Source organism: Osmerus mordax, chromosome 7 (genome assembly GCF_038355195.1).
Source record: "Osmerus mordax isolate fOsmMor3 chromosome 7, fOsmMor3.pri, whole genome shotgun sequence".
In the NCBI taxonomy this organism is placed as follows: domain Eukaryota; kingdom Metazoa; phylum Chordata; class Actinopteri; order Osmeriformes; family Osmeridae; genus Osmerus; species Osmerus mordax.
The window spans coordinates 7096830-7111990 of NC_090056.1; the positions used below are offsets into that span (position 1 = coordinate 7096830).

The window sequence follows — 15161 nt, forward strand, 5'->3', positions numbered from 1 at the left end:
TGACAGAGATCAAAAAGGGTTTTCAGTGAGTACAGTTTTACACCATGTTGTCAAAAATGTTGTATTTTTTATCATTCTGTTTCATCTAAGAGCAGGTGTTGGCCTTGCCATCTGAAGCATCAATCCAGGTGCATCAGCCTTCAACCACCATCACTACCTACCCCTCACCACACACACAAAGTAACACGCGAACGCACACACACACACACACACACACACACAAATGCACACTTTCAAGTACACACACTGTTTCTCTCGCTCTCATTTGTCAGTGTGTTGCTTCATGTCCAGTCGTTCTATGACAGGGTGTGTGTGTATGCTTGTGTCACTCATGTTTGAGTTGGAATGGGGAACACACAGCTGTCTTGATGGCAATGGAGCAACGTCATTTTCCAAAACAATGCAGCGACTGTACAGGAGAGACAGCGTGACTGGTGTTATGTGAGCAGTGGTTGGATGCTACATAGCTGGGCTGCGGGTGATAGTCATCCACGCACACACGTATGGAATTCTTACATAGGAGGAGAACACATCTGATGCTTGTTAGGCACATGCTCAAGTCCTCCCTCATCCGCTATAGTGAAACTTCCTGCTATAACCTCCTGCTAGTGAAACCTTCCACTGATCATTTTCCACTGCTGAAAGACAGACACGTCAATGGTCCATTTTCAACAATGCATTGCATTCTTTAAACTTAGCCTATGCACCTTTCCTCAACTGTTTTTCCTGTTTTTTATAACTATATTACAGACACACACACACAAAATACCAGAGTCATCATTATGTCCTGTAAAGGGGAGGGTCCAACTACTCCACCTCTACTGTGATTGGAGGAAAAGCATGAGCGTGCAGAACATGTGGCTTTAATCTGACAGTTTTGGGAGGCCTTTTTTAGGAAGTTTGAAGGAAGTAGAGTGAAAGAAGATTTTGAGGAAAGGCCTAAACGGTGAGAAGTTCCCTGACTTTGGAGATGGTGTAGGCTTGAAGGAAAAAGATCTAACTTAATGAGAACAGAGAAACAATTGAATTGAGGAAGACTCCAAAATGATCATTAAAATATGTGTTTCTGTAAATATGGTTGTGAGCAGCTTTTATTGTAAAGTTTAACATACTTGTGTGGCTTAGTCTTCTAAATACATTTTAGGATTGTTTCTTTAGTTGTATGCTTTGAGTTTTGTAGAGAGCAGACGAAATGTGACTGATTTGTCTTCTACAGGTGTCCCAGCTGGCCTGTTTCAATGTGTTTACTATCAGACCTCCTCTTCCTCTTTTTGTCCAAAAGCTTGTGTCCCCAATTGTTGAATGAAAAGGTTGAGTGTTACATTTACATTTAAGTGTATTAATCTATCTGACATTTGCATCCACCATTCCCAAACAAGACAACAGCAACATCCTAACTCCTCTAAAACATTGTAATTTTCGGTAAAACAACCCAATTTAGCAAGTGCTACAGGTGTTGTATGTAAGAAAATGTGTACACGATTTATTTTATTTATGTGTAATAAACAAGCTACCAAATATGAGGTATGATTTTGTATTAACTTTATTTCACTGTCACAGTGAGTCCCTAGACACTGATACTTTTTGCATTTTGATCAAATATAATATTATCTTGCATTCAAAGTTTAATTTGGAATACTCTGAGATTCTTGTATTGGCTAACTGAATACACAATTTTGAGTAGTAGAGAAGCCCATGATAAAGGGGTCTTCTCTTGATGAAGGGGTCTTCTCTTGATGAAGGGGTCGTCTCTTGATGAAGGGGTCGGCTCTGAATCACAATCAGTAAGTTAGCTCATGGCCTCACTTCTTTATCTCTTTCCATTTCCTGAACAGGAAATGTGAAACAAATATACAAATAAGGATAGCAATTTAAAGCTGCATACACGTGCCTCCTATGAACGAGCACACAGGCAAAAACATCACAGCAGAAGCATGTTTATTAACACAACTCTTATAATCAGTAACAATCTCATAATCATTGACATCAGCAAGATAGAAACAGCTGACCCAAATGTTAATAAATGAATGTCGACCTAATTGAGAAATAAACATTTTGGCATCAACAAGTTGCTTTTGAGTCTAACTTTCTTAACTTTGAGACATAACAGGGAGAAGATCTATAAAGTGTATTCACATAGTAGCACATACTGACAAAACGTGGCAGGAAAACTGGATGTTATCAGTCCCTCATCATATCTGATGATCACCAACTGGATTATTTATGAAGAACATGTATCTGGGATACGTTGGGCCAACAATACATTATTCATTCACTCTAATTGTGTAATTCTGTCTAATTCTAACAAATGGTTTCCGAAATGTTAAGATATTGAAGCAATGAATCCCTAAGAGGGTATTTTACATCCCAAATAATCCATTGGAGGTTGCGGTCAAGACATAAGGCCCAGCCATTTCACAATAATATATCACTGAATTATATTATTGACAGTAGATTGTGAAGAGCAGAGGCTGTGGTGAATTTCTTAAGCAGTGCCAATTCAAAGGGAGGGGTTTATCCATTTAAAGGGGGGTTCATTCAAGGACACAGGAAACATTAATATAAATGGTATTATTAGGGGTTAGCTGAATTAAATGAACCTAAGTGGCTGAGCGGTTAGGGAGTCGGGCTATTAATCAGAAGGTTGTTGGTTCGATTCCCGGCAGTGGGAAATGACGTTGTGTCCTTGGGCAAGGCACTTCACCCTGCCTGCCTCGGGGAGAATGTGTCATGTCCCCGGCCTAGGCCAGACCGGGTGTTAGTCCGTTTCTTCCAGGTCCAGTCATCCATTCCGCTTCTTCACTCCCTCCCGGTACTCACCTCACCTGCGGCTCATTCCCTCATCACCACCACAGCTCTTAAACCCCGGATTGTCACCCACTACTCGCCAGTTTGTTGAATCACCGACCCCCACGTCTGTATTCCTGGCTTTCCGTGTTTTTGACCAGTCTATGCCTGTTTTTTGTGCTGACCTTTGTTCTTGTTCCACCACCAGATCACCTCCTCCAGTCCTACCGGTACCCCGCTCCACTATCCACCAGTTACCCTCAACCGTCCTCCCCAGCCTTCTCTCAATAAAAGTCTTCGCACGTCCTAAACCTTGTGTGTCGTGCGTTTGGGTCCTCAGCACAGCCGTGACAATGTCCCTGTACTTACTGTAAGTCGCCCTGGATAAGAGCGTCTGCTAAATGACTAAATGTAAATGAATACAAATTGGAATGTTGTGACAAGATCAAATAATATAATTGAACAGTAGTGAATTGATACAAAACATCAATCAGGTTATCGCCGCATTCAGAAGGTAGTTTCCTCTTGGGCATTTGTAGTGCATGGACAAATGGTAGGACTCCCAATTCAGATGTGAGATACAGTTAGATTTGATGCACTTGTCCTGGTACATGGGAGATGGCATGACTGGATGGCATGATTAGGGGAAGTACAATAGGAGACACAAGGGTGGTAAATTTGATAACATTCTAGGGTAGCCAAAGTTAGGTAAAATAACCATGTGAAGTTGGTTATCCATCAAGTTTGGACTCGGATGCCCTGTGCCTCAGTGAACCTTCTGTGGAAGAAGTTGAACATCTGGTCAATGATCGATGAGTGGAGGGGACGAGAGGAGAGGTATGTTCCAAACAGGCTACACTTCTTGTAGGCCTACTACAGCATACATGTGGTGCAGAGTGTACGGTTTGAGACAGAAGACTGGATTAATTTCACTTTAAGAGTTCTACACTGACACCTAGTGGTTAAAAGTTCCAGTTCCGTGCAGTGGTGTGTCTATGACTGGGGTGGCCCATCTGAGGCACTGACATATACTGGGGTGGCACGAAGTACACACACTCATCTGAATAGTATGAATTGACTATTTGTCTCCACTACCTCTACTTAAGTACGAACATTACAGTGTCTTAGATTCTTGTGTTTAAAGTTTAATTACTAACATTAATGTCTTACGTTCCTGTGTTTAAAGTTTGATATATAAGATTAATAGACCTTCCGATCACAACACAGTGGCACCGTGATTGGATTGATTTGCAGACGGATTATATCCAACTATTACATGTAATGACATGGATGAAGGGTAGGCTAACAGACACACTTACATTTACCCTGATACCACAAAGCCAATCCCCTTTGTACAGTCAAACCTCCTCTCTGTACTAACTAATGACTTCATTGGCAGCCGGTACAATTTAATTATGTGCTGCGAGGTAGTAAAAATAACAGAACAGTTCTAACAGGTTTAGAAGAACTGAACATTGCTTCCACACCTGTTCCACAAGTGTTCAAGTTCAATTTGATCAACTTACTCTTCAATAACTACCACCATTCCTAAAAATTGCTACTGTAACTTTTCTGTGGTGCAGCTGGCTGACACTGTTGGTCGATGGAGGTTGTGTTTATAAATCAGAGGACCTGAGATTGAACCTGAGAAAGGGTACGTGAGAGTGATATAATGACACATGACACGCATTGCTTCAGTATTGTCCTATGTTCTATTTTCAATGGCGACATTCAATGAGAAGCAGTGATTACATAACCGGTTCTTTGGCTGAAAATGGGGTCAAATCTTGTGTTGTACAGTATGTGTATGCCTTGTGTTAAAATGTGTTTGTAGTGTATATAATATAATGCTTGATTAGAAATATTCACTGTCACAACATAGTTTTTATGTATGCATATATAGTAATTAATTAAATTGTATTAACATAATCCAACAAGTAAATAATAAAGTGATTGTGATTTTGTTCCACTTGATTTGTGTGTAGAACTCATACACGAGGAACAAGCTGCAGTCGAATGGGGTTCTTGGGGGAAAGAAAACCATCATTTCCCAGTTCCAGAGGCACCTGATGACAGAAGACATGAAGGAAGTTACCAACAAGCTGGCTGATGAGAGCAAAACATTATTCATTTCATGAAACATAACTGACATTTTAGAAACATTGTTTCACAACAAATAAAACATTATCAACATCTAAAAGCATCACAATTATTTTAAGATACTAATTAATACAAATGAAGCAACCACAAAGCCAATCCATAACAATAAAAAGATCATCATTAAATATGAGAATGTTTTATATCTCACCTCAGTTTCTTTGCAGGTGACAAAGGTGAAGTCTCTGAGGATCTCCACAACTGCCAGCTTCATCAATAACAAAGCAAATCTCATGCCAATGCAGTTCCTGGGACCGGCTCCAAAAGGCAGATAGGTGTATGGATCAAAGTTGTCTTTGTTCTCCTTACTGAACCTGAAAACATGATTAGGAGGATGTTGTGTTGATGACAGTGAAGGACTGGATCTGGAGTTTAGATTACTAGGACTTGCTTTGAATACGTTTGTTGGAGTGGAATTGAAAAGATTACACTTGCATAAGACTGGCATAATGGAGTAGAGGTCACTATCTGATACGAGTAGAATAGGAGGGAGTACCTCTCAGGTTTGAAGACCTCAGGGTCTGGCCAGAGTGCAGGGTCACGGTGGAGAGTGTAGACCGGGATCATGATGGTGGTTCCTTTGGGGATGGTCACACCATTCAGTTCCACCGTCTTCTTCGTCATTCGCTCCACCCGGTTGGCGATTGGAAAGAGACGCTGGGACTCGTTCAGCACCATATCTAGATACTCCATCTGCATGATGCTCTCATAGGTCAACTCAGCCTGCAGGGGGAATACAAGAACAATGTTGACCATTCAGTTGAAAGATGTAGTCAAGGAGACGATGGGCTACTACCTTTTAGTAGAATGGTGTCTGAACAACTATCTGAAGAAAGTACTGTTCCTATATTAAGTAATTGCTACATAAATAAAATAAAGAACAGAGGGAGCCAGAAGGATGACCTTGTTGGGGAAGGTCTGGTCAATTTCCTCCTGCAAGGCAGTCTGGATGTCAGGGTTGATTGCCAGGTTGTAGGCTAGGAAGCACAGAGTACTGCTGCTGGTCTCGTAACCCGCAAAGATGAAGATCATAGCCTGAGATAGAATCTCATGGTCTGTCAGCCCTGAAACACAAAACATTATCAAGAAGAATAAAAATACCTCAACACATGACCTCACAGGTCGTTCCTCAGGCCTCTACCTTTCTGTGAGTTGTTATCTGCTGTGGTCTTATCTGGAATCTGGGAGTCCACCATGAGCTGCATGAAATCCACACGACTCTGGAAGGACAAACAATTGGTGAGAGGTGGAGAAGACTGGATTGATCAGTGACAGTGAAATACACTTTTCACACTAAGAATCATGGTTTTATCTGGTATATTTGAAGTAGCTTTTTAGTCACAATATGTAATGTAATCCTAAACCTATGACACTGGTAATGACCAAGTCGCTGCTGTTCATACAAAATGTTTGGCTTCAAATGGTTCTCTTAACAAGCACATAAATCCATAAATCCATTTGAACTAAATTGTCTCCAAACTACTTGTGAATTGCTGATAGCGGTTTTGTTTGTGAGCTGGATGGGGTTTGGTGGCTTACATTGTGGACGTTCTTGCTTCGTTCTGCTTTAATCTGCTTCAAGAAATTGTAGAAGAAGTCCATGATACTAGCAGGGAAGAAGGAAATCTCAAACTTGTCAAGGATCGACCCTAGAAATGGAAATAATACTGGAGAGAGGAAGGAGAGAAACAAGGAATGCTATAAAGCATGGATTGGCAAGTAAATATGGCCCTAGGCAGTTCTCATTTGATGGCAAGCCAGAACATAATCAGGCTCAATTAAGAAATGTATCGATCAGGTTCCTATTCTACTGATTATTTGATTTTGTAACAAACACAACATGGCTTACCAACAAGTACCAGGAGTGGGTTCAAGAAATTGAATTTGACCATTTGCTTTATGTTGGTGACAAAAGGATCACTGGCATTGTTGATGGAATCAATATCCACACTGAAAGCAGTGCTGGTGACAACATCCATACTGTAAGGTCCAAAGATTCTGCAGACAGAACAAAGTCACATTCAAAATCTTCCATTGTCCAAAACAACAGACAGCAAAACAGTCTAGCAATACCACTGTCTTTAATAAAGGTAACATCTAACACTTTTGACAAACAGTTTCTTATTGTTTCAGGTAAGGATTAATGGATTAAACATTATTCTCCAAATGGTTGCAATAGAGATATGTCATGCCATCTTCAGAAAAGGATTTAGTCACTGTACAGGCAATAACAGTCATTTTAACTTCTACTTACTCTTTAACTTCAAGGACCTCTCCAGCATCCACCTTCTTCTCTAGACTCTTTATCAGGTTGCCAGAATGTTGCTTCATTATGCTGAACATCTGTCCCACAAAAAATGGAATCTTAAAACATTACACTGCAGATTGAAGAGAGCAGTGTGTGTGTGTGTGTGTGTGTGTGTGTGTGTGTGTGTGTGCGTGTGTGTGTGTGTATGTGGGCGTGTGTGTCTGTGTGTACCTCTTTGAGGCGTCCACTGGTAAACGAGGGTGAGAGGACACTGCGAATCCTCTTCCATTCATCGTCCTCAACAACTGACACTGCATCTTTCAATGGCCCATTCAGTCCGATGTCCTAACCCAAGCACAAAGAAATCAGTCTGATGGTAAACTGAGTTTACTGATTGCATATACTGTATGTTTTGATTATGAGATCATTTTCTGCTCACCCTTCTATTGGTAAAGATAGAGTAACATTCCTTCACCAGGATGGCTTTGATCATGACAGGGTCCATGACACCCATTATTGGCTGTCTTCCATCATAGAACCTGAAACAACCAGAACCAACTTCAGCAGAACAACAAGGCAGGTTTGGCATTTAAAGAAGATGAAATGATGAGTGACACACAAACAAGAAAAAGCAGCCAAACCATGTGTAGCCTAAACACAACCATACACACATCTTATTCTAGAACATGTGAATACATACTTAGTTTTAAGCATAAAAAAACACTGGAACACACATACCCCCATATGCTGCCATACTTCTGGTAGCATTCTGTATCAAATACATGGACTCCCTGAGAATGAAAGAGCTGAGGATAAAATATCTGCCGACATCTGATTCTTACTTTTTAAATTGTATTAAATCTTTAAGTAAACAGTGTGCATTGGATAGTTGGGGTGGTAGACGTTGAAGCTGTGGTTGATAAAATACTGTAAAAAGTAATGAACCTTTGTATACTCCAGAAATGTTCCGATGAAGGGTAAAGGCTTTGGTCCACGGATGCCGATTTTCTTGAAGAATCCATAAGGTGCATAGCCATACCTAAGTGCATGGCGATACTAAGTCAGGGCACAACCATGTAGTCTACAAAACTTCTACTCAAATACATAACAGCCTGTTTGTTATGGAAACTATATGTTATTTTAATATTGTAATATGTAATATGTTTTAGCGCAAACACCTGATTTCCTGAAATGTAGACTCCGCGTCACATTGATGTTTAGAATTCAAAACATGTCAGACCAAAGACTTCTATTATTCTATTATTTGTATGAAATATACTTTCAAATACCCGTTACTTACAAGACAACGAGAACAACAAATATAGCTATCAAAGTCCACGTCTCGACAGAGAAATAAGGGAGGAAAGACATCTTGTTTGCCCGAAGTGACTGTTGTAATACTTCCTACTGTAGTGTTCCCATCTAGATGTCAACACTCTAGATGTCAGCACTTTGGATGGGTGGAGTTACGGTGCATTCACGTGTGTGAACTAAGGAGGGTATTGCATTTTTGCGTTATTAACTTGGACTTCCTCGATTATGTAACTGGGGCAATTCTGCAAACTGTAAGAGCGTTATGTTGTGGTGGGTTATTCACGGTGACTCAAATGTTGTATTCAAACCCTGTTGTGTTCAATATATTTTGTATTAAGGCGTCTTTGGTTGGGTTAAATCATCTTGGGTCAACTAGCCAACTTAAAACGGAAAAATGTCTATGAGGCCTTCTCTTTTCTTTATACAAATAATGTGATGATTCATCAGAGACTATCAAGTTGAGGGGAAGTTGTTCTGACCTTCTAAGCTCCTACCTGTTTCCAGTGGTTGTCTGATTTGTTTTTCCACTGTGAAGGGCGAAAGAAGAATGCAAGACCACATAACACTACCAACATCATTAAGATGTTGGGTGTGTAAGTCATTAGGGCTGTCAGGTGGCTGAGCGGTTAGGGAATCGGGCTAGTAATCAGAAGGTTGCAAGTTCAATTCCAAGCTGTGCCAAATGATTGTGTGTCCTTGGGCAAGGCACTTCACCCTACTTGCCTCGGGGGAATGTCCCTGTACTTACTGTAAGTCGCTCTGCATAAGAGCGTCTGCTAAATGACTAAATGTAAGATGTCTTTGCAGATTTCTCTACTATTCTATTTGAACTGCTGCTAGTGCCAATGGCAGGACCAGTATAAACCTGAGAGTCTTTCTCATGCAAGACTGTCAAACAATAAACATCTTTAAAACAAGAATAAGCACTTCAGCATAGCCATTTTCTTTCACTGCATATTTTGCATTCCACCTTATGCAAACCATTACATGAACAGGGTTATAATCACTGGGTCCATCTGGTCATTCCTTATCACAGGGTATAAGTCCCATACTGCATACCAGTGAAATAACCTGATCCTTAGCCTAATTATCGGGCCCAAGCACTCTGCTACATTCCACAGCTGACTGATCATCAGGTTTGGACCATCACAGAACACATCCTGAGACCCCCCACCTCCCAAGAATAACTGTTTGTTAAATGGTAAATTGCCTGCATTTATATAGCGCTTTTCTACCTTAGCGGCACTCAAAGCGCTTTACAATGTTTTTGCCTCTCATTCACCCATTCATACTCACACTCACACATACCGATGGCAGTGAGCTACCATGCAAGGCGCCGGCCTGCCCATCGGGAGCAACTTGGGGTTCAGAGTCTTGCTCAAGGATACTTCGGCACATGACCTCGGAGGAGTCAGGGATCGAACCGTCAACCTTGCGATTAACAGACAACACTCTCTACCCCCTGAGCCACAGCTGATGCTGGTCTTCAATATTTATTTGAATATAGAAACATGTTCACACAAAAATGACCAAAACAACAAGAGTTACATGCCAGTTCCCATGGTAACTGTAAGGGGTGGTGAAGGGAGGACCAGGTAACAGTTGTATAAGTGAACACATGCTCACACCCATCCACTCAGGTTAGATCAGAGACCAGTGTCTTTTTTGTAGTTTGGATGAATGTCTCAATAAATACAAATGAGCTGTTTAACAAGACTATGTTTATTGAAACAAGATTTTTAAACAGAAAAGAAAAACACTATAGCCATTGTCCATCCCATTTTATTATTTCATGAATTCATGAGGGGAAGGTATATTTGCAGCAGGAGTGTGCTTCTGAATAGTGAAGGACACTATTTATAGCATGTTTAGACAGCGCCTATACTTACAGACACGTTTACTGGCAACACCTTCAGAGAATGGTCTTTGTCAAGATTATAAATGTATGGAAATACTCTCTCAGTGAAGGTGTGTGTGAAGGTGTGCAGGTGTGTGTCAGTATCAGGGTCAGTGAATGACAGCTTCCCTCCATCCCAGTCAAGCTGTACCCTGATCTTCTGTGGTCTCTGCTTCACTGTAAAGGCAGTCCATGACTCTAGTGGGGTACGTATCCTATATATATTTTCAGCACACCAAACATTCCAGGATCCTTCCCAAAAACCAAGGTTGTCCTTTCTCTGCACAGACTCTTTAACCACACCCAGGATCCACGGCGTACTCTCTCCAACCTCAACATCCCAGCTGTGTGTCCCTGATTCAAAGCCTTCAGAGCCCAGAACAACAGGACATATCTGCACTCTCTCTGGGTTGTTAGGAAGCTGCTGTGTCTCGTTACTGTAGGCCACACTGGTCAGATCCTCTGAGAGGGTGAAATGACAGTTTGCAGTGTTGGGGTCCAGAATCACTGGAGCTGCATAGACAACAATAGAAACACATGCATCTGATGATGTGAACATGCACACGTGTGTGTGGGCATGAATGCATGTGTGTGTCTTTATGTGCACTTATCTATACAAGTTTAGCAGCCAGGGAAGGAAAAATAATTAAAGACAAGCAAGCTTGGAAACTTAGAACACTCAGAACAAATCATACATTTATATAATCAATAATTGTGACTGATGAGTCTAACCCCATTCATAGTAAATGATGATTCTCTCAACCAGGTACCCTTTGAAATAAGGTTAATTGGCGGTGTATGTTTTCCTAAAGGTACAATTAACACATATATTTAAGAATGTGGCTTGAAACACCATAAAAGCTTTGCAGTGGGGGTGAGAATGGATACAGTCTACTCACACTAAGTTCTTTAGAAACTCTGATAGAGGCTGATGGTGTATTCAAGTATCATTATTTCTGTGATGCTGTATGACAATCTGTAGACAAGCATTCAAGTACATGATGTGTCCACTAGATGTCAGTACAACAACATTCTCTCTACATAACTCACTCACTGTAATGAACCATCTCCTTCATCTTCTCCCAGACTCTGAACGGCAGGTTGCTCAGGTGTTTTGCCACGTCTATCAGTGCTCCTGAAACCATCTCTGGATCTGGCAGTGTCACCTTGGCTCTGGAAGAACATTCAGAGGGCAGTGCTAGTGTGGGGCTGATTAGTTTAAAATACTGCATGTATATAAATAATGTTAATGCAATTCTCACATGTTCATGCTATCCATAAAGCTCTACAGAAGGAACCAAAAGAGAAGAGACAAATACATTATATAATTGTAATACTATATTATTTGACAAAATATTGTTAATTTGATGTTGTTTTAGTTGTATATATATATATGGATATGTAGTCTTTACCTGCAGGAATGAGATGTCATCAGTTTTCAGTTCCTCCTCTATGGCTCTGATGGTGTCTAAGAGGGATTGAAGGTCTCTGCTCATCTCCTCAATGTTCTCCTTCATCAACTGACTCTTCAGCTCCTCTTCCTCTCTCAGTGCAGCTATCCTGACCTTCTCTTCATCATGTAGAAACTGATGAAGCTTCTCAAACTCCTTCTTAATCTGCATCTCTGTCTGCTGGGCCTGGTTCTAGATAGGGTAAAAGTCAATATATGTTTTATAATTCCCACGTGATGAGATAGTTCATGTATTGTAACTCTGCATCAGTGGATAACATTAAATCTGTACCTTAATGTGCCCTGATGTTTGATCACAGATCACTTTAACCTCATTAAAGACCTCAAGTTTCTTCTGTAAGGGTGACAGTGCAGTCTTGAGTTCCTCCTGGAGTGACAGAATGTGACAAGCGGAGAAAAACTGTGAGCCAGATGTCGTGATGTGAAATTTGTCAGGACTGTATAATACAACAACTGTTTGACACTGGTGGTTGTCTCAACAATTTACCACGTGTGAACAACATTCATGTAACTACCCATGAAGACAGTAGGTTAAGTGGTTTTAATGTGGGATGTATACTTGACTTACCCGATGATCCACAGCAGCTTCCTCTATAGGGCAGCAGTCGTGTCCTTTATGTTTTTTAGAAGTCTAACACACCAGGCAGATGGGCTGTTTATCCTCCTGACAGAAGAGTTTGAGTTTCTCACTGTGCAGACTGCAGAGCACATCAGACCTTGCTCTCTCCTGTAGGAAGGCCTCACACAGGTCCTTCAGCACCCGGTTACATGGTGGATTCTCTGTAGAAGACTCCCCCCTACACACTGGGCACTCCTGGGATCCCTTCTGTTGCCAGAATACCTGAAGACAGTTTTTACAGAAGCTGTGGCTACACCCGAGGAGGACAGGATCTTTAAAGACGTCACAGCACACAGGACAGGAAAGATTGTCTTCCAAGAGAAAACGTTTTGAAGCCATTTTCTTCACTTTTATTTCCTGTCTTTGTAACGTCTTCTGAAGAGGAGTTTTACTTTCTGTTTTGACACCTTTTTCTGTGGTTAGGGGGTGGAGCTCTATCACTTTTTTTGAATTACCAACAAGACAAATGTGAGGGAGAAGTATTATGTAAATCACTATAGCTTCTGATTCTGACTGTCTGTGATTCTACAATTTCATTAATTAAAGAGGAAGAGTGTGACAGCCTGTCACTGACAGGAGTGTGCTGGTTTGAAAACTCTTACTTCTCAAGAAGGTGTGTGAATGTATAGGTTTGTTGCATCTCGCTTGGAAAATGATGAGTTATATTGAAATACATCATTAAAATATTATGGTAGGCTATGTTTACCTTGACAAAGTAAGGGACTGTAGTTACAGATTCTTCACCTGTAACACTTTGTGCCTGTATGCCTATTTTATATAATATCATAGAAACACACTTATTGTAGAGAGGAACACTCTCGGTGAATGTGATGTTGTATCACTTGCCATATATTGTTGTACAATGTCTACTTCAATAAAATAAATAAATATATTATAATCTATGCATGGGACGCGTAACTACCAGAGGCTTTTGCTATGGCTCAGTGGTAACTACTTCCCCTGCGACATTAACGTACGTCACAGTCCAACAATGATGACGCATTCCAAAGGTATAAACACTGAGTCGCCGTGTAATGACGGTCTTCCTGGAGACTGTGCCATCTTTCGAAGGTAATGAAAAGCTGTACTCAAACAGCCCTCTGATTTTAAACAACGCATCTGAATTATCCTTTTTAATTTAAAGCCATCCAAATATGTATTAAAGTTCCCCTTTCTCATTTCAGACATTCCATCTTCGATATGAGAGCTAAGGTAAGTTAAACTGCTCCTGAGTCTTGAATTATTCTGTTTACATTCACACGCTGTTTCAGCTAGCCTAATTTTAGCAACCATCGTGTTTTCAAGCGTGTGTAGAGGCAATATGGTTTGTGGTGCGCAGTTGGCCAAGTTGCTCAATTAAAGGCTTGCATGTGAAGCTAGCTAGTTGAATTCGTCGTCTATTTCGGCCCTCATTGTAGTTTTCCATAAAATTGCTCAATCGGCCATTAAAACGTTTCTCTCTCTCTTCCCCCCCCCCCCTCCCCCTTTCAGTGGAGAAAGAAGCGTATGCGCAGGTAAGCCCTCAGGCGTTGCTCAAGAATAGCTATAATTTATTTCTGTATAATCTGTAATTTAATGTCCATCTGCGATACTTTATTCGTGTAGGCTGAAGCGCAAGAGGCGAAAGATGAGGCAGAGGTCCAAGTAAACTGCCTTCATCCCAGGCTGTGACCTGACTTCAGAACCACAGCCGCAGTCCAAAGGATTGCCTGAGTACAGAGTCCGCAGACCAGATGCCACCCGAACCATTGGGCTCCAAGACCTGAGCCTTGAACTACCAACCAGAGGCTTCGGATTGGCTGTTTTAAAGACTACCTGGACAATGACTTTCCTTGGACGTTCTGGACGTTTTCCAACCTCAACTCTCCCAACTCCAATATCTTTGTTTATACTTTCCCAATAAAGTTTTTGGTTTAAAACAAAATTGTAATCTGTTAGTATTTGGGAGCATGCATTTGAAAATGTGTACGTACATTGCCGCACGTTGCTGGTTTAAGTGAGGTGTCAAATGTTAAGCGATGACCGTTTGCAAATTCGACTTAAATTACCTATACACTGGATCCGCAGGGAAGTTCTGATGCTACTTGAATAACCATAGGCAACTAAAATAGTCAAATGACTGGGGTGAGCAAAATTGGACAACTCTAATGCTGCAATGGAACACATTTGTTTGGGACCTCAGGGGAACAGTTGTAATTACACTTGACGGAGTGAATCACACGTCGTAGGCTATCGTGAGTGAACCTTCTTGAGAGGTTGTAATGTAGACTGGTAGATGGGTGAACGTAAATGTCATGCCTCGCTAAAGCCGCACTGCAGGGGTACTAAAGCACTTAGTCTTGGCTCTTGCATAGCGGTGTCACAGCAACAGGGTTTACTTAACCATGGTTTCCTTGTGGTTTAAAGGTACCTCACCTATTCCGCATTTAGATGCATGAATAAACGAGGCTATAATCCGGAGGCCTGTCCCCAAATTTTGAGACTGGGTAAATAGTATACAGAACGATGAGTCTACTTGTCAGACAGAATGACGGCCCATATCCTGCCGGTTTATTTACTGTTCTGTCAAACAAGGGAATTAACCTGTCACGTGGTGATGTGCAAACACTTGATCGCTTGCCTGAGTGGCATGTAGGCTGTTTTTGCGATTCTATGTTTTTCTTATGAT

At 41.1% G+C, this 15161-nt stretch overlaps 1 protein-coding gene, 1 long non-coding RNA gene and 1 pseudogene across 2 annotated transcripts; 1 reads left to right on the plus strand and 2 right to left on the minus strand.

Moving 5' to 3' along the window:
* Window positions 1-4480: 4480 nt before the first annotated feature.
* LOC136946501 (cytochrome P450 3A40-like) lies at window positions 4481-8583 on the minus strand. The gene is made up of 13 exons (XM_067240851.1): window positions 8493-8583; window positions 8138-8231; window positions 7931-7983; window positions 7632-7731; window positions 7424-7537; window positions 7199-7287; window positions 6794-6942; window positions 6484-6611; window positions 6086-6164; window positions 5848-6008; window positions 5441-5667; window positions 5096-5258; window positions 4481-4853 (listed from the first exon to the last, which is right to left on the minus strand). Exons 1-13 carry the CDS (start codon window positions 8561-8563, stop codon window positions 4776-4778), a joined length of 1506 nt encoding a protein of 501 aa, XP_067096952.1. The 5' UTR covers window positions 8564-8583; the 3' UTR covers window positions 4481-4775.
* Window positions 8584-10275: 1692 nt separating this feature from the next.
* LOC136945507 (nuclear factor 7, brain-like) lies at window positions 10276-12832 on the minus strand (annotated as a pseudogene).
* Window positions 12833-13514: 682 nt separating this feature from the next.
* On the plus strand, window positions 13515-14417 carry LOC136946100 (uncharacterized). Its single transcript, XR_010876872.1, has 4 exons — window positions 13515-13564; window positions 13678-13705; window positions 13985-14007; window positions 14099-14417. It is a non-coding gene; the product is annotated as an uncharacterized lncRNA (long non-coding RNA).
* The last annotated feature ends 744 nt before the right edge of the window (window positions 14418-15161 follow it).